This window comes from Dermochelys coriacea, chromosome 1 (genome assembly GCF_009764565.3).
Source record: "Dermochelys coriacea isolate rDerCor1 chromosome 1, rDerCor1.pri.v4, whole genome shotgun sequence".
NCBI classification, from domain to species: domain Eukaryota; kingdom Metazoa; phylum Chordata; order Testudines; family Dermochelyidae; genus Dermochelys; species Dermochelys coriacea.
In genome coordinates, this window is record NC_050068.2 from 237,299,192 (window position 1) to 237,321,211 (window position 22,020).

The 22,020-nt window shown below is 41.0% G+C and overlaps 1 protein-coding gene across 1 annotated transcript in view; it reads right to left on the reverse strand.

Moving 5' to 3' along the window:
* The window catches only part of PIK3C2G (phosphatidylinositol-4-phosphate 3-kinase catalytic subunit type 2 gamma), a 305,063-nt gene that overhangs the window by 55,198 nt on the left and 227,845 nt on the right, over nt 1-22,020 (reverse strand). The window contains exons 25-28 of the mRNA XM_043516861.1: nt 18,263-18,372; nt 6,235-6,427; nt 5,564-5,685; nt 3,449-3,557 (exon numbers count right to left, since the gene is read on the reverse strand). Coding sequence (XP_043372796.1) covers nt 3,449-3,557; nt 5,564-5,685; nt 6,235-6,427; nt 18,263-18,372 — 534 coding nt within the window. The remainder of the gene's footprint in view (nt 1-3,448; nt 3,558-5,563; nt 5,686-6,234; nt 6,428-18,262; nt 18,373-22,020) is intronic.

Here is a 22,020-nt window from a genome sequence, read left to right on the forward strand (position 1 = left end):
GTTTATGTCCTTTTTCAACAAGCATGGTTGGTAGGGGAGCCTATGCCCCCTCACTCCACCTGGCTCCAGGCCAGGGTCTTATGAGAGACAACAATATCAAGTGCCCTAGAGCTCCTTGAGGCTGCCTCACTGGGTCATTTCCTACCATTCACCTCTTCTCAAATGCTCAAAGTCTAACATAAGACAGCAAAACAACACAAAACAAACAACAATTTGAACCTTCAGCCCAGCTGGGCTCAGATGCTAACCCCTTCATGGCAGTGAGGGCTTCTGTGGCACCCTTGCTCAGGAGCTCTCAGGGTAGGTATCTTTGCCCTCCCATCTGAACTGTCTGGCTCCCTTTTAAACTCCTCTTCCAGTCTGATCAGGCTCTGCAGGTGTAGGGAGCGGGGGTGCAATCACCTGGGCAACAACTGCTCCTTAACCCCTTCAAAAGAAGGGGTTTATAAACCCTGTCACAGAATGTGAATATACTGTATATGGACATTGGTATGTGTGGATAATTTAAATTTTCTATTCCTTAAAATATATTGGTATTGGTATTTTAAATGTTTTAAATAAGGGTTTGACTCCATCAGAATCACAATACAAACAATAAGGTAGAAATTTCCTCCCCCCGCCATGTTAAATCATTTAACAGAAAAGGCCAGTCTTAAACATAACACTGTTTCAGTAATAAGCACTTAGTTTGGTCTGAAAAGCATGCACTCACATAAGTCAGTGAGAAATCGGAGTGTAGTCCAATTCTCTTTAATTCTAGAATTTTTAGCTACATAATGATAAGTCTGAGTTTGCAGTACCTCCTGCAAAAGCAGAACAAGAGTTTTCATAGTTGCACAAGGTAACAATTTATGTCTATGCAATCAGGATAATCAGTTTAGAAATGGTAGACAGAGGTATTTATAATTAAAATCTCTTCCACTTTTTGAGTTTCCACAGCCTGAGCCCATACCCTAGGCCTCAACTTGGCTGAAACACAATTCAGCAGGACAAACATTATCAGGTCAATAGATGTAAAAGACAAAGGGTTTCATTCTATAGGTATCTGCACTTTCAAGACACACCAAACATTTATTCTTCACAAACTCCTTAATTATTTATTACTACCCATTTTTACTAATGCATAGTACAAGTACAAGTAACTCTTGAACAGAGAACTATCATTAGATATGGCTTAGACTATGCTTTCTAGTCGCATGAGAAAAAGGACAGATTTGACTAGAAAGTTGTCTGAGATGAGAAGACAGAAAGAAGCAGGTAAATACAATAATTTTTTTATCAAGAAAATCTCCTAACGAATACTTTCTGCTTGGAACTTAACCAAATGTCCACTATGGGGAAAGGGAAAGTTGACACTATTTAAAAAACAAGGATCTCTCAGCCATTAGTATAAAGAAAATGACCCACTGAACCAGTCTCCTTGATTTAAATATGTCAGTATGTTAAGACTATCTAACATCCCCTGGCAGGAGAGCTACATTAAAGTAAAACATCACAAAATTCAGTGATTTTGGAATGCCAGTGACTATATAAAGATGATCGCTAGAATTACTAGTTAGATACATAATGGGTAGGAAGACAATGTACAGCATACAGTAACATTTTACAGATGAAAACTATCCACCTATTATTCCTTCTATTAATATGGCCCACTGAGTCTTGTACACCATTAACTACAGCACATATTCTACTGTAAAAGATTAGTTTCTCTGTCATCATTTTAATAGTTGTCCCTAAACTCTCATGTCCTTGGCTAACAGTTCTTGTCTGCACTGGAACTGAACTCTGTATTAATTGAGCCATTGGTAAATGAACTGGTTGTATTGTACATCCACACTACCCATGTTGGAGTGGTTTAAGTTTTTCCCTCTATCCACAAGAGCACGGTTCTAAACAGTTTAATTTACAGTGTCCTCTGGGTACCTACCCCCGCAATTCTCACTCAGCTCCCAGCAGTCTGGGAGCAGACTCAAGGCCACTAGTGCTCTGTGGGATGGTAATGGGAGGATTAGATGAATTATTAAACAAGATGAGCAGCAATGTGTTCTAACTGGCCATTAGCCCATTTCTAGGGGTTTTTTTGTGTGCAGACACAAAGGATTTTACAAATATTCAGAGGTGATATGTTTGTGGGGGAGGACATGCAGCTGCTTGGCTTGTACTAAGCATGCACACTGACATCTGCTGAAGCTTCTGCCCTCACTCTGCCCTTCCCCCCCCCCCACTCTTGGCAGGTACAGATCATCTCTGCAAATATTCAAGGGGCTTCTACCAGTTTAATTTCCCTAGTGTAGACCAGATTATAGTTTCTGCACTGTAGTGCCTAGCCCAAATGAAAGCCAGTCTACTGGAGGCAGGCCTAGAGCACAATTAAGACACAGAGCCTTTCACTTCTAAGTCACTAGCCTGAAACAGCCTACGATCACTAATGATCAAAAAGAGCTCGTGAAAAACTGGCGGTCTTAGTCCCACTTCATTGTAGGGCAGGGTCTACACAGCACATAAAATCTAACCCAAAAACTCAGAATTTTTACTGGCAATCTCAGTAGAGAGGCCAAGGACTAAACCGGCCTGGAATCTGAAGTCTCCTCTCCAAGTTTGAGTGTTGCTTTATCATGTGGATGTTTGCTGTCTTTGGAAATCTACTGACATTTCCTATCGACTGCTGATCTTCAATCCAGGATTATGCATTATTATTAAAAAGAAAACAAGCTCTGATTGTTATTTCACCTGGCTAATTTCCCTTTCCTCTTACATTTCTACGGTGTGGTCACAGCTTCATAAATTATTGTGCTGTCCAGCAAATTTAGAAATTTAAAAAATTAAATTTCCTGTCCAGCAAAAATTTTCAAGATTTAAAAAAATGTCCATCCCAAATCAGATGAAAAGTCAAAAATCTCAAAAATGTTGTGACCCTAAAATCAGAAAAATATTTCAGGTAGGTAATTTCAGTGTTTCATTTTGATAGTTTTGAAACATTCTGTTTTGATTTTGACCTTTTAAAATTCTTTTTTTTGTTTACTATTACTTAACTTAAAATTCTAAATGAAAAGTCATTTTGAACCAAAAAACAGAACCTTTTGTTTAGAAAATGTTGAAATTGGATGTTTTCATAATTTCAAAACTTTTTTTCCCCAAAAAATAATTCTGAAATTAGGAAATTGTTGAAATCAATCTAAAAAGATTTGGTTTCCCTGAATCACCATTTTTGATGGAAAACATATTCTGTCAAAAAAATTGCCAGCCAGCTCTAATAAATTATTTTTCCAATCTCTTTGTTGCCTGTGGGTGGTTAGTCCTGTTAAATGCTATAATTGTTCCACCTCAGAAATGGGCACAGCAGTGTCTGGAGTTGTCATTTTATATGGGCTGTAGAAAGTTTTGGGATCTGTTTGGCAGAAAGCTGCTAAAAACAATATAAGCTATTATATGGAAAACGATCACGTACATTAGACAGGTTGTTGAATCCATTCAATAACTGCTTCACATAGAGATTTAAGTCTTTCATTCTTTTGTGTTCAAGATCTGTGAAAGGTAAATGCCACCAGTGGGGAAACCTGAAACAGAGAACATGTAGACATTTTATTTCTCCTGAAAAAATATTATATTATTTACTCTATGGCACATAAGAATAGCAAGACACCTTTAAGATTTTGTTTTAATTATTATTTTTATTTAAGGATAGGGACTGTGGTCCAGAGGATAGGGCACTAGAGGTTGACTCCTGAGACAGATGTTCTATTACTTGTTCTGTTAATGACTTCTTGCGTGACCTCGGTCAAGATGCTTCAGCTTTGTGTCTCTCTTCCCATCCCACCCTTTGTCTGTTTATTTCATTGTAAAGGCCAGATTTTTAAAGGCATTTAGGGCACCTAATAAGCACCTATAGGCATCTTTAGATGCTTATATTCCTTTAAAAGTCTGGTGCTAAGTGCTTCAAGGAAAAGACTGTCTTTGTGCTTATATAGTACCGAGCACTGATGTCAGCTTTTGGCTCTAGGCCTACTATAATAAAATACTACTATTTCTAATAATAATGAATGACAAAAAAGTATTAAAGAAATCTAGCAGCCTCTCATCAGTATAGTTTTGCTTCCTCCCTTGCCTCCAAACCCCATCTCTTCTGTCTATTTAGATTGTAAGCTCTTCAGAAAAGGTTGTGTCTTGTATTGGGTGTTTGTACAGGGCCTATCACAATGGGTCCCTGATCCCTACTGTGGTCTGGAGGTGCTACCATAAAACAAGTCGTATATGAAAACATAATAATAATAATAAATAATAATGCTCTTTGATTGGATTTTATTAACATTAATTTTACTTTGGTTTAATAATTAAAAAATAATTTCTCTAGTATTTTTCTACATTGTGGGTCCTGTGCCATCTTCAAACTTTACAGCTGTTGAAGATACCTAATGTTTTAAATATTTTTTCACTTAAGTGTGTTATAAAAGCTACATTTAAATCAGTAAATTCCAAAGCATGGCTCAATCAGACAGAAGGTTAGCTTTCTAACAGTGCACCTTATTGGATTACATTAACCTTGAACTGGAAGGACTATTTCTCTCTCAAAATGAGGGAATGTATTGTGCGTCTCAGAAGAGCTACCTGAGCTAAATTGCATGTGAAGGTTTTGAGATATGGATTACTAATATTAAAATAAGATTGTTAAACTAATATTATGCTTTGCATCCTCTCATCTACATGATTTACAACAGTGGATGTTTCAATTTGATTGTATTAAGTTTCTCATCACCACTCCAGGCATTTAACAATGACTCATTTACATTCTTCTTTTTCTGGTATAACCCTGTTTATCCTCTCAGGAGACACCTGAAAGCTTCAGATGAGTAGAGAGCCAGCCAGCCATTCAACACAGTGAAATGACACTTGGACAGACTTTTGAGAGCCTGCTGGTCAGATCCTTACTTTGAACAGGCTGTGCCCAATTCCAGAGCTCAGTGAAAAGCTGCCACTAGCTTTTAAAAGGCAAGCCAGATTACAACACATTGAGTTGTAGTTTGCAGCTGTACAGAGGAACACTGGCTATCTCTGCAGACCAGCTGGTTGTGAAAGTCTATGCAGGCAAATTACATTCTCATCTAGTGAAAAACTGAATGACTTAAATCAGGTTTAATTTACTTAAGGCCCAATCATGCCCCCAATGAAGTCAATGACAGTTCTGCCTTTCACTTAAGGAAAAAAAAGGATCAGGCCCTAACCCCCCTTCTCCTCTTCCATGCACACGCATTCTCCAAAGAGAAAGGCTCAGCCATTTGTTGCTAAATCATCCCACTCCCAGAAATAAATCTGCCCTGAAAACAATGGATGAAAAAAGTATACATCACAGGTGGCTGTGGACAACTAGAATATAGCAAAGTTAGGCTGCCACAACAGACTATGATCAATTTCCCCTAGATCCTATGACAGACGTGAAAGATTTGAGTGCCTTATAGGCCGAATTTGTGTTGCTAGCAAATATAACAACCACATATTCTTCACATTTTTGCTTACTTAGCAAGAACCATTTAACAGCAGAATAATGAGGACTAATGTGCTGTCTTACTCTGGGAGGGCGTGTGATGGAAATTGCTTCTGTAGATGGCTGTGAAGTTTTGAAAATTGTTCAAATGATTTTTCCACAAACGTGACCAGCTGGCAGGTTTGCACCACCTGGACTAAATATAGCTGCATTGAGGAAAAAACAAATGATTAGAGAGAGGCTGATGCCAAAAAGGCACATGCAGAACTACAGGGAAATTTCAACAAAGAAAAACTTTTCTGTAATGTAGCTACATGTGCCTGAAAATGCAATTTGTAATTTATAGGCGTAGCTGTATAAAAAGGAACTTATCTGGATGGGATGCAGTTCAAACACTGAAATATCACCACTGACTGCGAAAACTAATAATGCTCCATTCAAGCAGTGTACAGCAGGTTCTATCAGGCTTCCTAATTTTGTGCTGTGCTTTCCTTATGGGTGCTATAATTAGCTCTTGATTTATTTTTCACTATAGGGCAGGAACTGTTCTCCTTAACGGCTCCCTGCTAATAGCTCTCTGCCTGGTTTTATTTCCCTCCAGAATCTCATTGTTTATGGCACTGCTGCTCATTCTATGATCCTTTCATTGTGGCATAAGCACATTTTATATAACTGAGGCAGGAGAGCTTGTAAGCTAAAGGAAGAGTAGTTGAAGATCAAGCGAAAGGAGGGCAAGTGGAGAGCAAAATACATACAGAGTCAGGCTTTTTGCTGAATCCTAAAATGGTTGCTCGGGCAATTGACCTCTCTGCATCCAGCAGGTTGGATTCCTGAGGAACATTCTGTGAAGCTGTAGACTTGGCAAAGCCTGTGGCTAACATTTGTGTGAGCGTATGGATGAGGTTATTGAGTCTGACAGGGAAGCACTCTAAACTTTCCTTTATTTTCCTGAGAAAACAAAACAAAAAGAAGATCAAATGTAAATGCTTATGTTCATGCATATATTTCCCTTTGCTTCCATTTCCTGGTGCCTGCTGCCATGAATGCAACTAAAAATCACACACACACACGTCACCATTTGTTTGCAGCAGTACAATTTACGCAGCAATTGAGCCCAGTTCAGATAAGTTATTCCACTGATCTCCAAAGGACTCGGGTGTTGTATCAACCAGTCAAGGTACTAGTAAGCTTCAACAGGACTTTATTTTCAAAGTGGAAACCTCTTCACCAAGCTGCTGCTGCACCCTCTGTAGCTTTCTCCCAACCTCTCAACTCCTCCCCCCTCCTTCCTGTTTCCTGTTTTTTTTGTGAATACAGACTAACACGGCTGCTACTCTGAAACCTGTTCTTTCAGACTCCTAACAGCCAGTGCTCCCAATTCTAATAATTACAAGCAACATCTAAACACCACATAGGGCTGGGTGTGTTATCAGGAAAGTAAAAAATACACTCAATAGGCTAACAACCTGGGTAACCCACCTGACTTATCTCAGTGGCTCTTATTCCTGATTATCCGGACCCACCCCACCCCTGCTTTGGAAAAAAGAGGCACACACAATGCCTCCATGCATGCAGAGAAGCAGCAATTGCCACAGGGAGAATCGGCACTAAAGTTGAAACTCTCAAAGCTGATTCAGTGATTCACCTATAGGAGTCTGTGTTGCTAAATCCCCTAGTGGACTTTAAAAATCTCAACCCATGATCCTATTTTCCCTTTGTGTAGCTACATAAGAAGGAAAGACCTCCCTACATCATCTTTCCCCATTAAATTCCCATGCAAGATAAGCCAGAACACAGTTCTCGCTTCCCAGAGCTTTGGGATCTTCAGGATGAAAGGCACTATATGCAAATGAGCATGACCACTTCTTCAGATCAAATGTGAATTCTGTTTGGAGAATGGCACTTGCAAAATTATATCACAAGTAGTCCTTGAAGGGGGAGAGGAACTGCCCCTAAAATCCAGTTGCCCTGTTTAATCCAGTTGCCAATTGAATCTATTTTCACTGTGTTGTTAAATTTCCTCTCTCTTCCTCTACTTATGTAGGCTTTGGCGTCAGCTTTCTGGGAAATCCAGGATAGTTGTTGATATTGTGGAGGGCCAGCCATTTAGACTTAACTACACAGCCCGCCAAAAATCTATAAGAGTCCCACAGATTTCCCAATGTTGGGTCTTAATTAGGACTCAAATACATGTTTAAATCTATTGCTAGTCAGAAGTACACTTAAGCACATGCTTAACTTTTAACCACCTGTTTAAGTCCCATTCACTTAGGACTTCAGCGCATGCTTAAAGTTAAGTATGTGCTTGGGCTGTATTGGGAATAGCAACACTTTTCTGAATGAGACCTGATTTTTCTGAATTGAGACCTAAGTTTGCATGACCTCTGACATTCAGGCTGAAGACTCTGGTATCTTTCACAAATGCAGCCAGACCCCAAAGAAGAGGCTCAGATGCAAAATTAACTCAAATGTTGTGAAATTTATCATGTAGAAATTAGCCACATTAAACTGAGTAAGGGTGGAAGTTGAAGATACATATTTTTTCTTAATGTAATATGAGGAAAATAATCTTCCAATAAGGCAATGCAATTATCAACTTAATAAGCTTTCTTGAAAGAGGCAAACACAGCCCATTTTATAAATGCAACAATTTAGGAGTCTCATGCAAACCAAGAAAATAAATCTTAATTTAGGATATTATTGGAAAATCAGTACAGTGCTGATTAATTGGGCCATATCCAAGGTTGTAAAACTTTTCTTTCTTTAGTTCCTAGGGAAAAGAGTATTATATTTAAAGTGTAGTTTAATCACTTGATAAATCACTGGCATGTGTTTTGGGTTGTGGAATCTGTAGTTCTACCATAATATTGAAAAGCAGCCAGAAAAATCAGAGTATTACTGGGAGAGAATAATGTTAATTTTACAGCTAAACACTATTCAGTTTAATCTAACTTGTATGACATATGCCTTTGCTTACAGTGTACAACCAACTTGATATTCAGACAATATCACTATTGCAGAGCAGTTGATATCAGAGGACCATAATTCAGGCAATTTGTCTCTTTAATGGCTTGTTGTTCTTTCTATGGGCCCATTAAACCTTTCACATGATTTTAACCTATAGATTGCTAATCACATACCTTTACTTTATACTTGAAAAAATATTTACTTTATTAAATACTTAAAAGGGATGCTACCAACTACATTTTTGAAAAAATTATACATATATAGAAAAAATGCAGCAACTCATTTAACACATTAAAAACGATGTGCTGGAAGGTCTTTTTTGTTCTTCTGTTGACGTTTGTGTCTTCTCTGCAACAGGCAAACAAGCTTGGGCTCTGATCAGGCAATTGGTTCTGTGCTGGGCACCCCTTCACTCACAAGTAGTCAATAGGACTCCACGGGGTTGCAAGGCACTGCCCGTACAGATCCATATACTGGACTATATAGGGAAAGAGTGACACTGACTATATATAAAGTGCTAACAAGTATGCAAATGAAACTGAAAAAAACAGAGGGCTGATTTTAGTTCTAGTAATTTTGTAACTGTAGCTGGCACACAATTTTCAGGCAAAATTTTAATTTTCCTCTTGACAGTATCCCTTCAGGAGTCAGGTTAGTTTCTGGCCTGCTTTTCAGAAAAGTGAGTTGTGTTTTCAGTGTAATTCACATATACCAATTTTATGCCTCCTAATGGCTGAGTTAAATTTGGATTTCATGTGTGGTTCACAGCATTCCTAAGGAACTGTTAAACTCCAACACAAGTCAGGGTGTGCAAAGACTTAGAAGGCTGTTCTCTGAAGTGGGGATGGGCAAATAAAGTTTGGCCTATATCTCCCCAAGTAATCAATGATTTGGGGTGCTCAATTTTTGGGTGACCAATTGGGGGAACCCTAAAGGGAACTGATATTCTGAAGGTGGATGCCCAGTGCTTTCTGCAAACCAGGCCCTCTTCACGGGATCTCACAACAGAGGCACTCAAAATCTCTAGCCACAAATGCAAATCTTGGCCTTATATATAAAGTAAGAATCCTTTGCCCCAGACTTCAGCCTAATTTTCGTGTTAAACCTTAACCCATTATTGAAGTTTTGAAATGTTCCAGGAAACTTACTCAGCTTTTTATTTCCAGCTGGGACAGGACCTGCCACCGTACAGTAGGATCAGCAAGACTGTCTCAAGGCATTATCAGATATAACAAAGTGAAATTCCCCATAAGAAAGCCTCTGGAGAGTCTGCCATGTAGGCTGAGGTGTTCAAAGGCTCTTTTGCAAATTGCAGCAGTAGCTGCTAGGCACCTCCAAACACACAATCATGAGTCCCTTGAGGAGGACATCTGTGAGTTACTGCACATGTGAAGTTCCTCCTGGACTCTATGGAGGAATGATCGTTGGGCCTCTGTAGAGGACCTGAAAGAATTCACACACCCTGTGACAGAACAACTCATTTTGAAGATTTACCTTCAAGGGCAATCAGGTGTTATGGAGAGAAACATACACACAACCTGGATCCCCAACATCCCTCAAATGTATTAAGTAAGTTTGAATTGCAAAGCCATATCAAAGACCTGATCCTGACTTTTCTCTCAACACCTGAAAGCAATGCTGCAGTCATCCCTACAAGTCTAGGGCTTCAGTAAGCCTAATAGGCCCTGTGAGTGGAAGAGAAAAGGGAAGGATATACATGAGCATGAAAACTCATTTGCAAGTTCTCCCAACCCAGCTCAGCAACTCCGCCCATTCTGTCAATTTTACTGCTTCACCCACCTCTTCCTTATCTGACCCAGCCTGTTAAGAATCAGCTTGTCAGGGGCAGAGCCAGCTTAGCCTCTTACTAATATGTAACCATGGGACTGAATCTGACTCAATTTCAGTAGAGCCCACTAGAAAGAAAAAATGATTTGGTCTGTTTTCCACAGAGTGTGTATAGGATCTTAGTCAGAAATCCGTTTAGGGCAATAATCATCATGCTGTCTGGGGCCTGTTGTAGAGCAGTGAATACCAATATATTGAAGATTCCCTATCTTCTGGCCTTCCCTAGAATGCAGTGCCGGATACATCTATTCAGCCTGTCATTTTACAGTGGAGGCTGCTTGGCAGGGGAGAATAAGAAGTTTGCCTTTGTTTCTTTGCGGTGCACACACTGTGATTATTGCTTGTTGCTGTGAATCATCTGCAAGCGCTCTTTGAGATGGTAGTTTTGTCTCTGCTCTTTCAGATGTCATCAACCTCCACTGATGTTTTAGCTAGCTGGGGGATGGATTGCTGAGGGGATATGCTGCCAGCTGGGGAATGGCATTTGTCTGACTGGCAGAGGATTTGTGTTATGAGGGTGGTCTAGTTTTGCAGTCGTTGGTATTGTGGTTTGGAATCTACACGCATGATCTGTGCAGCGATGGGTGCATAATAAATTATTCCATTAATAAATAAAGTAAAGAGTTAACACCTCTTTAGCATCTCCCCTGCTGTCAAGCTTTCAAATATGTGAATTGCTAATTTTCTGGTAATCTTCAGATCCACTGTGCAGCTCTCATTCATGGGCAGGAGCAGTGGGGTTGCTAGTGTACTGCAATGAATTCAAATGCTTCAGTCATAGCATGGAATCAATTTTAATCTATTTAAAATCATTGTAAATCATTTTAAGAACACTTTTTAAAATGTCACACAACATCATGGTGACATTTGAGAGAGATAGCACTTTGCAGTTAACCAAACTTGGAGACCTCTTTTCAGGAGTAGGAAGGGTTTCCTGTTCTGTGGATAAAATGTTTTCTGGGGGTAGAGAAGGGATGGGAAAGGGGAGGAGATCAAACTGAGTTTCAAGGCTCAAACTGAGTTTAGGGCAGGGATACACTATAGGCAACTATTTCATGTGGCAGTGATCCCACAGAAGTGGCAAGCTAACACAGAAACTCGTGCTTAAGTTTCAAATGCCACTATGTTTATCCATAATATGGGAGAGCGACCCTCCCCGAATCTGTAATCTGGGAAATGTGTGGCTGCTGGTCAGCTCATAATGGTGCAGTGACCCAGTATTGGGGCTCAAAGGAAAATGGTGTGCAGATGCTAACAGAGATTACAGAATGGGTCTTCAATGAATAACCAGAGCAATATGAATTCCTAAAACATAGAACTCTTTACAGTTCTGAAAGGGCTTGGTAGGTTAGAGCCCAGCCTCCAATAGCATTAGTCTGTTGGCTCAAAATATGAAAGGGCAAGAAAAAGAGCCTAACAAATGGAATATCCATCCCAAGGATGTTTATGACAGTGTTAGTCATTTTACTGTTTGAGCTATTCTTAAATAACAAAAGACGCAATGTTTGGTGTGGTTGACAAAATGAAACAGTTCAGGTAACCGGTAAAACAGTCTCTTTATGTTGGAGTAATACCATTATACTATACTGATTGCCATTAAAAAAGTCCAACTTTGCCAACAGCTACCACATACCATGGTATCTGACAGGTGGCAATATTGCCCCATACTTAGAGTAGGAAATAACTGTTTGTTGGCATGTTGACTTTTTAATGACAATTGTATCAGATATTGGAACTGTTGCAGGGCATTCCTGCCCTGCAGCGCCCTTTGCTGACACAGTGAGGTGCTGCAGGTACTCCCTGCCTCAGTTTTGCAGGGCTTCCTAAGAACTACACACAGTTCAAAAGATGTAAGACAATGGGGTGGGGTTCTACTTTATTAAATACAAATAAACCTTGAATATAGTCTCTCCCTCATGCTCAGGGGTTGCACAGCCCTTATCCTTGGGAACTGTGATCTCTGAGATCTCCTCTCCCTTAGGAGAGCTTTTGTCCATGAGCACCTCCCCGAAACTGAGTCCTGACAGCCTTTTATCAGGCTCAGGGGCTCATTATTCGATTAAGTGCCTAGAGAGGCCTGCTCATTTAAATTAGCTTGTCATGGGTAACCTGGGCCCAGACTCCCTTAAAAGGACCAGCCACCAGGTGACATACCTTCCTCATCCCTCCAGTGCCATTCTGTACCAAAAGGTAGGCTTGACAATGGCTAACGTTTGGTCATGTTCTCCCGTCAGGTTTTCCTGTTCAGCTGCAACCAGGAAATCCACTAAATCTCTGGCAATGTTCTTGTCTTCCTCAGTAAAATATGATGTGACCAGGACTTGGGTGCCACTGTGGTCCTCAGTCACCTGCCTTTGCAGTTCCAGGATTTCAGCCTGGTTCCTATCAGCAGTAGCAGCCTTTTCCTCCGGTTTACTCCAGTCCATTACTCTAGAGAACTGCTGTGTAGCTACTGCCATTATTGTAGCTTCTGTCATTCATGTGATCTTAGGGTATGTCTACACTGCAATGGAAGCCTAGGGTTAGAAGAACTCAAGTTAGCAGACTCTGGGTTTGTTAATCTAGGACTCAAGTGTCTGCATTTATTTGTAATCCCAGGTTAGGAATTATTGAACCCTGTGTCCCAGTCTGGAGCTCCGGCATCTAGACTGCATTATGTGGGGCTGAGTCCAACCACCCATATCCCGGACTTCCTAGCACACTCCGAAAATGTGGCCGCTCAAGCCCTTAGTTTGTGGTGCAGTGTGAGAAAACTTGACTGTCCACCAAACTTGACTGTCCAAAGGACAAAGAAAATTGGCCCATGGGATTGTGTGATATTTTTGGTGGACTCTCTGAGCACAAGTCCAGTGGGGCTGTGTCTACATGGCAAAGCAATAGGGCTTGAACCCTGGGTCCTGGCTTGACTCAGGCTCAGACTGTTCAGTCCCATGGGGTCCTGGGTCCGAGCCCTGGGTTAGAGCAATTTGTGTTTAGATGGAAGGGGAACTAGGCCTGAGCCCAAGTTCAAACCATGGTCTTACACGCAGTGTAGATATACCCTTAGTGTTTGTGCCACAGGTTATCCAGACTTTTGTAAGATAACCAATTGTTCCTCTTAGAAGGTCTTTCTGGAGGCCTGACAGGTCAATCAACCCCTCTGTATCAATACAAGCCCCAGTAATCCATTTCTGTACTTACCATCTTATCACCTCTCTCTACACAGGTTCAGCACCCTGGTCCTGCACTCCTGGGCCAGTTTCCACCCCCCCACCCATACCAGCTTCTTTTGCCAGGGTGCATAGAGCTAGTCCCTGAATGGTCAGTTCCTGGAGCTTAGTCTCCAGCTCTTTTTCCATCTGGGTAACTTGCTGCTCCAAGACAGACCTGACATTCTCTAGCCCCAACTTCTCCATTGCTCGGCTCAAGAAGAGGGGGTTGGTGAGAGGTCTCTCTCTCTTTCACTTCTATTTCAGTTCTTCCCATTTGTCCCTGTGATAGACAAGAGGAATTGGAGTAACTGCTCGGTCTGGAGAGAAAATGTCTATCTTTTAGGTTGGAGACTTCTTTCTCAAATTTAACTTGGCTCCTAAACACATCTGTTCCTTTAAGTACTTCTTTTCATCCTCTAACTCTTCCAGCTGGGTAATGAGACTCGGTTTCTGGTGGACTCTTCCTGCAGTGACTCTTGTGTCATCTGCATGTGGGCTCCCAGGTTTGCCAATTTATCTTCTGGCTTAAATGACTTGTTCTCCAATTGATTTTGCTGTCCTGAGCCACATTTCAAGCTGACTTGTGGTTCTGTTACTTCCTTCCATGAGTACAAAGTATTTCTTTTACCAGGTAAAGGCATCTTAATCTCATTGGTCAGCCTTTCACATTCACCTTCCGATGCTTGCTTTGCCCTTTCAAGGTCTGCTTCTATTTGCCTGGTTCATTCCAGCTGTGTAACTAGACCCTCCATAGCCTGGGGATATTTCCACCTAATTTCTGTGATTTGGGCCTCATGAATTTTTGCCCAGTCATCCAAATCCTGATAGAAAGCTTCCATCGAGGTCTGCAGCTTTTAGATTTGTTTTACAGTCACATCATAGCTCTTGTTGCCAGCATTTCCCTGGACTTTCAGATTCCTGGAGTCTTTTTTCTGACTTGCTCAACCCCATAATCCAGTTGTCCCCCAGGTTAGCTGGTTGAATCCTTCTTTTGAGTGGAACCCATTCTGGTTCCTCAGTCTGACCCGGTTCCTTTACCAAATAATTCAAGATCCCCAAACTCTCATCTGTAGGGCTGAGAGTAGCGTGAGGGTATCTACCCTAACCAATGGGAAGCTTGAAACCCACAGCCATCCGCCTACCTTTAATTTTACATGCTCAGGCTGATTTCCTGGACTACTCCATATTCACCTAGTCTTATAGGCTCCATCTTCCTCATAATTAAACTGTATTTACCTGAGGGCAACATCTTTCTATGTGATCATTCTTCCCACAACCAAGACAGACTGTCCATAGGGCATCACACTTTCTTGCCCCAAAACTAGGTCCCCGCCGTCTTTTGTTCAGACTTCACAATAGCCAGAAGTTTCTGGCAGGGTGTCTTTGGCATCCTGGCTCTCCCCCATTCCTCTGGTGCTCAGTGCAACCAGGCCATCTTCACAATCATTGCCTTCCCTTTCGGTGTCGATGACAATTGACTCTTTACCATTGTGGAACCTCCTTCACAGCCCTCTGAGGCTGCTCAGACATTCCTCCCCCCCAAAAATAGAGCTGAACTCCAACAGCTGTGGCTGCCCCTCCATATGCTGACATGGGAGGATCAACATTTCACAGCCAAGGAAGGTGTCTGCACTGTGGCACTTGGTCATCCCTCCTTGATGGGAGAAGATCTCAGAATCCCACTTCTGGTACCACTTGTCACAATTTGTGCTTGCCCCTTAGCACCCCTTTGCTGAGCTAGTGCTGCAGGCACTATGTATCTCACTTTCCCTTCTCTCAGGGCCCCTTAAGAATTCTACACAATCGAAGGGGTGTAAGACAATTCTCCTGATGGGGTTCTTGTTTATTAAATGGAAATGAAGTCTCTTCCCTTTGGCGCATGGGTTGCACTGCCTCCTCCTTGGTCTCAGGGAGCTCCTCTCCCTTATGAGAGCTTCTCTCTGTGAGCACCTCTCTGCAATGGAGCCCTGGCGACCTTTTATCAGGCTCAGGTGTTCATTATTCAATTAACTGTCTAGATAAGCTCAGTCCCTTACATTAGATCTTTTAGGATAGCTTTAACCCAGATTTCTCTTAAAGGGGCCAGCAATCCCATGACAGGGACTTTTTAAAAATAATGAACGGGTTTATTGAAGTAGTTAAGAAAATAAAGACAAAGTAACATATGGAGTCAAGGGGTTCCGGTTAGATAGACTAGGAGACAGAGTATGTTTACACTGCATTTATGGGGTGTGACTGCAGCTCATGTACACATACTCAAACTAGCTTTAATCTATCTAGCTTGGGCACTGGAGCATTGAAGCTGCAGCAGCACTGATTTCAGTGCCCCACCCAAGAAATTACCCAATTTTCTGGGTGGGTTTATACAGCCCACACTGAAGCCCATGCTAATGCATGGTATCCGAGATTAGGTATAAAACCCATGATTGCACTATGGACATGCCCTCAGAGAGCGAGGATCTCTACCTCTGGCTTGCTATGTGATCCTGGAAAAATCACTTGACCCATGTGAAAAAAGGTTATAATAATACTTATCTACCATTCTCTCCATCTAAGTTTTCACTGAGGGCTCATCACCAGCTGCACAGGATGTCGTGAAAAAAATAAAGTTAGTGAAGTACTTTGGGAGCATTGTTTAAAGCATTATTATTATATACAATGACTAGAAATAATAATATAGAGCGCTACCAAACTATAGAAGCGAAAGTTTCTATGGTTGGATTCTCATCCCCATTCTGCACTTTCATACAAGGGCAGTAAAGGGCTGTGGAAGAAACATGTTGGTGAAGGAGCAGTGTAGGACCAGTGTAATCAGCACTGCGTTGCCTGCTCTCATAACCCAGAGCATAGGAGGTATGCCGAGGGCACGCCGAGGGCACGAGGGAACATGCTGAGTGCGCTCAGCACTACAGGGATTCTGGGCTGCACAGCACCCCACAGGAAGAGTGGGGCTGTCATACGTTTAAGGATGACTAGCAACAGGTCTTGGCATCCTGTCCACATTAAAATTTACAACCGTGTTAGTTAAAACTTGTTCATTAACATGTGCTAAACCATGATTAGAAATTTAAAATAGGGACAAACTGACAATGAGTTAACTGGTTCCATGAAGCTTATTTAAACTGATGAAATGAGAAGATTTTCTTGGAGTAACACACACAGACAGTGCAAACAAACCTCATTTACATTAAAAGAGAAAAAAACATTCACTCTAGCAAAATTGTACATTTCTCCAGGGTTTTAAGATCTTGTTTGACAATAATTCTAACAATAAGACCTTTGTTTCAAGTCACTGCAAGCATACAGCTATACTCTGAGGAAATCATTAAGGGATCTATTCCCTGTTTGATGCATGGATGTAACTTATCATTACTATTAACAGGACTTGTTTTTACTCTGTGCTTGCAGAACACAAGGCTACAGCTTGACAATACGTTAAATCGTAAGGAGATGGGAGCGAGTAGGGATTAGAGAAGATGGGATCAACATTGATCTTAAATGTCATGCCGAAATTAAAAACAAATGAAAATGTAATCAAAGGGCAAAGGGGAAATAAGGAAAATCTAGGGGTTAAAATGAGGAGTTGGGGACTCTCTGTGTTCTAAAATGTTCTTGACACATCATAAAGACAAGCCTGAGCAACACAGTTCAAACTGACATCAAGGTGCAGATCTAGATAATTCCAGAGAGAATTTAAGAGGAGCAATGCATTTGATTCAATTGTTTGGGTTCAGGCCCATCTCTCATTTATTAAAATTTTAATATTGCCTTTGGTTGTATTCAAAGGTGCTGGGCAATACTCTGGGGTCCTCTTTCCAAAGAGGAAGTACAGTGCAAGCTGTGACAATGTGAGCTTTCCCAATGCTGGGCCTCAACACTTGTGGCCCATTCAACTTACAAGCCCGTTCAGTGCTTGGCTTACCTATTGAGACAAAGGCACCAATTGTGGTGGGGATCTCTGTGTGGTGAACGCTTGTCCACAAAAATGAGAACTGAGATCAAACTTGTTTCATACAGACTGCTAAACTGCCATTAACCTTCAGTCCTGGCCAAGCCGAGCTGAATCCAAGATTAAAAGCTTCATATTATGCTAATACCTGCAAGCTGCAAAGCGATTATTAATAATATCTAGCTCTTATAAGTGCTTTTCATCTGTAGATTTCAAAGTGCTTAAGAAGAAGAAAATATCATTATCCCCATTTTACAGATGGAGAAACCGAGGCACAGAGAGGTGAAATGACTTGCCTAAGGTCACCCAGCAGAGCCAGGAATTGAACCGAGATCTCCTGAGTCTTGGCTCAGTGCTCTAGCAACAAGGCCACATTGCTCCCTACAGCTTTTTGAAAACATTTTACAAAAACCAATATAAAAAAGCACATTTTTCACGGAACTCAAAGAAGAAGCATTTTGAACTAGAAGATTCAAGCATCACTGGAAGTGCTTGCAGTCCAAACCCTGCAGCATAGTCACAGTGCATTAGAACAAAGCCGACAAGAAATATACCAGGGTAGTTACAATATGCAAGATGAGCAAAAAATGTAAGCATCATAAGTTAGGTATGAACAACTCTTTTCATAATCTAAGGAGTTATTAGTGATGTGCATAAAGAAAGGGTTTGTTTTTGTGTTTGTGTTTGGAGACAAGTTAATCTTTTGTGTAATGTATTGATTTCAGTTGACTAACTCCCTAGATCAATTGAGCCTATGATTTGTAATTTGGCAGCGTCTCTTTAAGCCTAAAAGAGGGCATACTTTCTGAATTCTTTTCTGTTTTTTACCTGGTAAAGTGACTCGTGGCTTGGAGGTCTGAGTCCTGTGGCCGAAGCTTATCATACACATACTTCAGATCCTGGATGCTGTTCAGCTCAGGCAACCCTGCATGCAGCATCTTTGAATAAAAAGGATTGATCCAATAAATGCACTGAAAATAATTTAAATGAAACAGGGCTAACTAGGAAAAAAATGGAGTTACAGAGAAAGAACTCTTTCCATTTATAAATTACAAACCTCTCCTAATTTGGGCAATGTGTGACTCTGGGTATAACATGCAGAGAGCGGAGTAGGAGAATGAAATGCATTCTTAACCTCTTCACATTGATACACCAGAAGACGGTATATTCAAATGGATTCAGGACCTCATGAATTGAATTCCTTGCAACTGATCCCTCTACGAGGAGTCCACCACCTCAGGAACATTATTTTTCCCTCTCAGCCTCCTTAAGACAGCAAAGGGCATCCACCTACAGATCTCCAGGGCAGGCTGCAAACACCTCCTTCGGCAGTGATAACCTCCTCCCCACCAATCAAACTCAACACTAAACCAGAATGGATGTCTCCCCTTACTCTATGAACTCCCTACACCTAAAGGGATACCTATAAAAACATTACACCCCAATGTCACACTATTTCAAATGCATGTAATTAGGTACATACACCTACCTGTAAGAAACTGTTTTTGTTAATGTACCCAGTTTTATTTGCAACATGCCAGTTACCTTTAGCCTTTCTGTGTCTCAGTTTCCCAGTCCAAAAGAAGGGTATAATAGTAATTGCTTGCCTCTACAAAAGTATTAGTAGGCTAGAATATGTTGTAAAATGGCTTGAATATGTCCTATGTATTATTATTAGATGAAAGACACTTCCTAAATGCAAAGTCTTACTTCCTTCCAATCTTATTTGTATAGTAATGAGAGTTAACAACATTGTCAGTGCAGTGCAATGAGAAGTGGACAACTAGACATGTTCAATGTGTCCAGAACACCAGTCTCTAGGCACTTTAAAATGTTTAAAAAAGAAAAGCATTCCAGAGCTCTGTTGCCCTTGTGCAGAACACTCTCCCAGCATCCCCTTCTCTGTTATATGAAAGGGGCTCTAGCATCAACACCTTTGCTGACTGCAACCATCGCATTGTATTAAAGGGAAAGAGGCAGTCTCACAGGGGGACCTGGTACTAGGCAATTTAGGGCTTTATGGGTTAAAACCACAACTTTAAAAATCTATCCAGAAGCTCTCAGGTAACCAGCATGAATCATTGAGCACAGATGTGCATGTTCACACTCAAGCTATCAAATGGGCTACCGCAGGGATCAGTTCTAGGTCCAGTTGTGTTCAATATCTTCATCAATGGTTTAAATAATGGAATAGAGAATACACTTATAAAGTTTGAAAATTATACCAAGCTGCGAGGGGCTGCAAGTGCTTTGGAGGATAGGATTAAAATTCAAAATGATCTGGACAAACTGGAAAAACGGTCTGAAGAAAAGAGGAAGAAATTCAATTAGGACAAAGGCAAAGTACTCCACTTAGGAAGGAACAATCAGTTGCACACATACAAATTGGGAAATAACTGCCTAGGAAGGAGTGCTGTGGAAAGAGATCTGGGGGTAATAGTGGATCACAAGCTAAATATGAATCAACAGTGTAACACTGTTGCAAAAAAAAAAAGCAAACATCATTCTGGGATGTATTAGTACGAGTGTTGTAAGCAAGACACTAGATGTAATTCTTCCACTCTACTCCATGCTGATTAGGCCTCAACTGGAGTACTGTGTCCAGTTCTGGGTGCCACATTTCAGAAAAGATGTAGACAAAGTCCAAGGAAGAGCAACAAAAATGATTAAAGGTCTAGAAAATATGACGAATGAGGAAATATTAAAAAAATTGGGTTTGTTTAATCTATAGAAGAGAAGACTGAGAGGGGACATTATAACAGTTTTTAACCACATAAAAGGTTGTTACAAGGAGGAGGGAGAAAATTTTTTCTCCCTCAACTCTGAGGATAGGACAAGAAGCAATGGGCTTAAATTGCAGCAAGGGCGGTTTAGGTTGGACATTAGGAAAACTCCCTAACTGTAAGGGTGGTTAAGCACTGGAATAATTTGCCCAGAGAGGTTGTGGAATCTCTGTCCTCGGAGATTTTTAAGGGCAGGTTAGACAAACACCTGTCAGGGATGGTCTAGATAATACTTAGTCTTGCCATGAATCTGATTTGGGGGTTGGACTAGATGACCTTCTGGGGTCCCTTCCAACCCTGATATTCTATGATATTCTATGATTCTATGAATGCATGGGACTGGACTAGATGACCTCTCAAGAGCCCTTCCAGTCATATGATTGTCTATGATCTATGTACTCCCTATCGGGCATCCCATTGCATGCCGCATTTCTAGCTTCAAAATTGCTTTAAGATGGGAGACACATGGCATATTTTGCAATGTATAATTTTCATTTTGGCCATAGGAGTGCAGTTTTGCTGCACATCAGAGGGTGCTCAGAGAGGTAAGATTTGGGGATCCTGTGCTGGGCACAAATGATCCTTAGTGCCATGCAGTGCAGCATTGTGGAGTCTCTTGGCATCCCACCACACAACAAGAATATGCGGAGAAGACAGCAGATCCACTCACCGCCATACCTATAATTTCTCCTCTCCTGTGTATGAGGGGTACAGGTGGTGCAGAGCCCTACGGATTTAGTAGCAGTTGTGTAGCTGATCTATGACCATTCCACAGGCTTAGTCGGGGATTCCATTGCTCCTCCCCTAGAGGAGCCCTGCAATGCACGGTCCAGCTTCTTGCTCTTTGCACTGGGCCTTTGACTTAGGCTTTACTGAGTAATGTCTCATCTGCAGAGCTGAAAGTGCTTTACAAATATTAATCTATAAAAGTCTTAGATTACCCCTCTCAGCCTCAGTACCATTATACAAACCACTGATAACACATCCTTGTCTCTACTGGAAATACCTTACCTGGTGCATTCTAGGACTACATGAGCCTTTTTCATGGCTGCATCACATTGGCTGCAATCAACCAATACACCCAGGTCTTTCAACTCCTTTGTCATTTCCTACTGATACTTCCCCAGCGTATAGCAAAAATTCTTGTTGTTTGTCCCTAAGACCTTGCACTTTGCACTATTAAATTTTACCCCATTTCTATTACTCCAGTTTACAAGATCATTCTTGTATGATATTCTGGTCCCAAGACCAATCCCAGAGGAACTCCACTAGTAACCTCCCTCCAACCTGACAGCTCACCTTTCAGCATGACCTGTTTTAGTCTCCACTTTTACCAATTCCTTATTCACCTTTTAACTCTCATATTAATCCCCATCTTCTCCAATGTAAGTAATGATTTATCAAATGCCTTACTGAAATCCAGGTAGATTAGATCTACTGCATTTCCTTTGTCTAAAAAATCAATTATCTTCCCAAAGAAGGAGATCAGGTTAGTCTGGCACGATTTACCTTTTGTAAAACCATTTATTTTATCCCAATTCCCATTCACCTCTATGTCTTTAACTACTTTCTCTTTCAAAATTTGTTCCAAGAACTTGCATACCACTGAGGTCAAAATAACAGGCCTGTAGTTTCTTGGATTACTTTCCCACCCTTTCTTATAAACAGGAACTATATTAGCAATTCTCCAGTCACAGGGCACAACCCCCGATTTTACAGATTCATTAAAAACCTTTGCTATTGGCCTTGCAATTTCACATACCAGTTCCTTTAATATTCTTGGATGGAGATTATCTGTCCCCC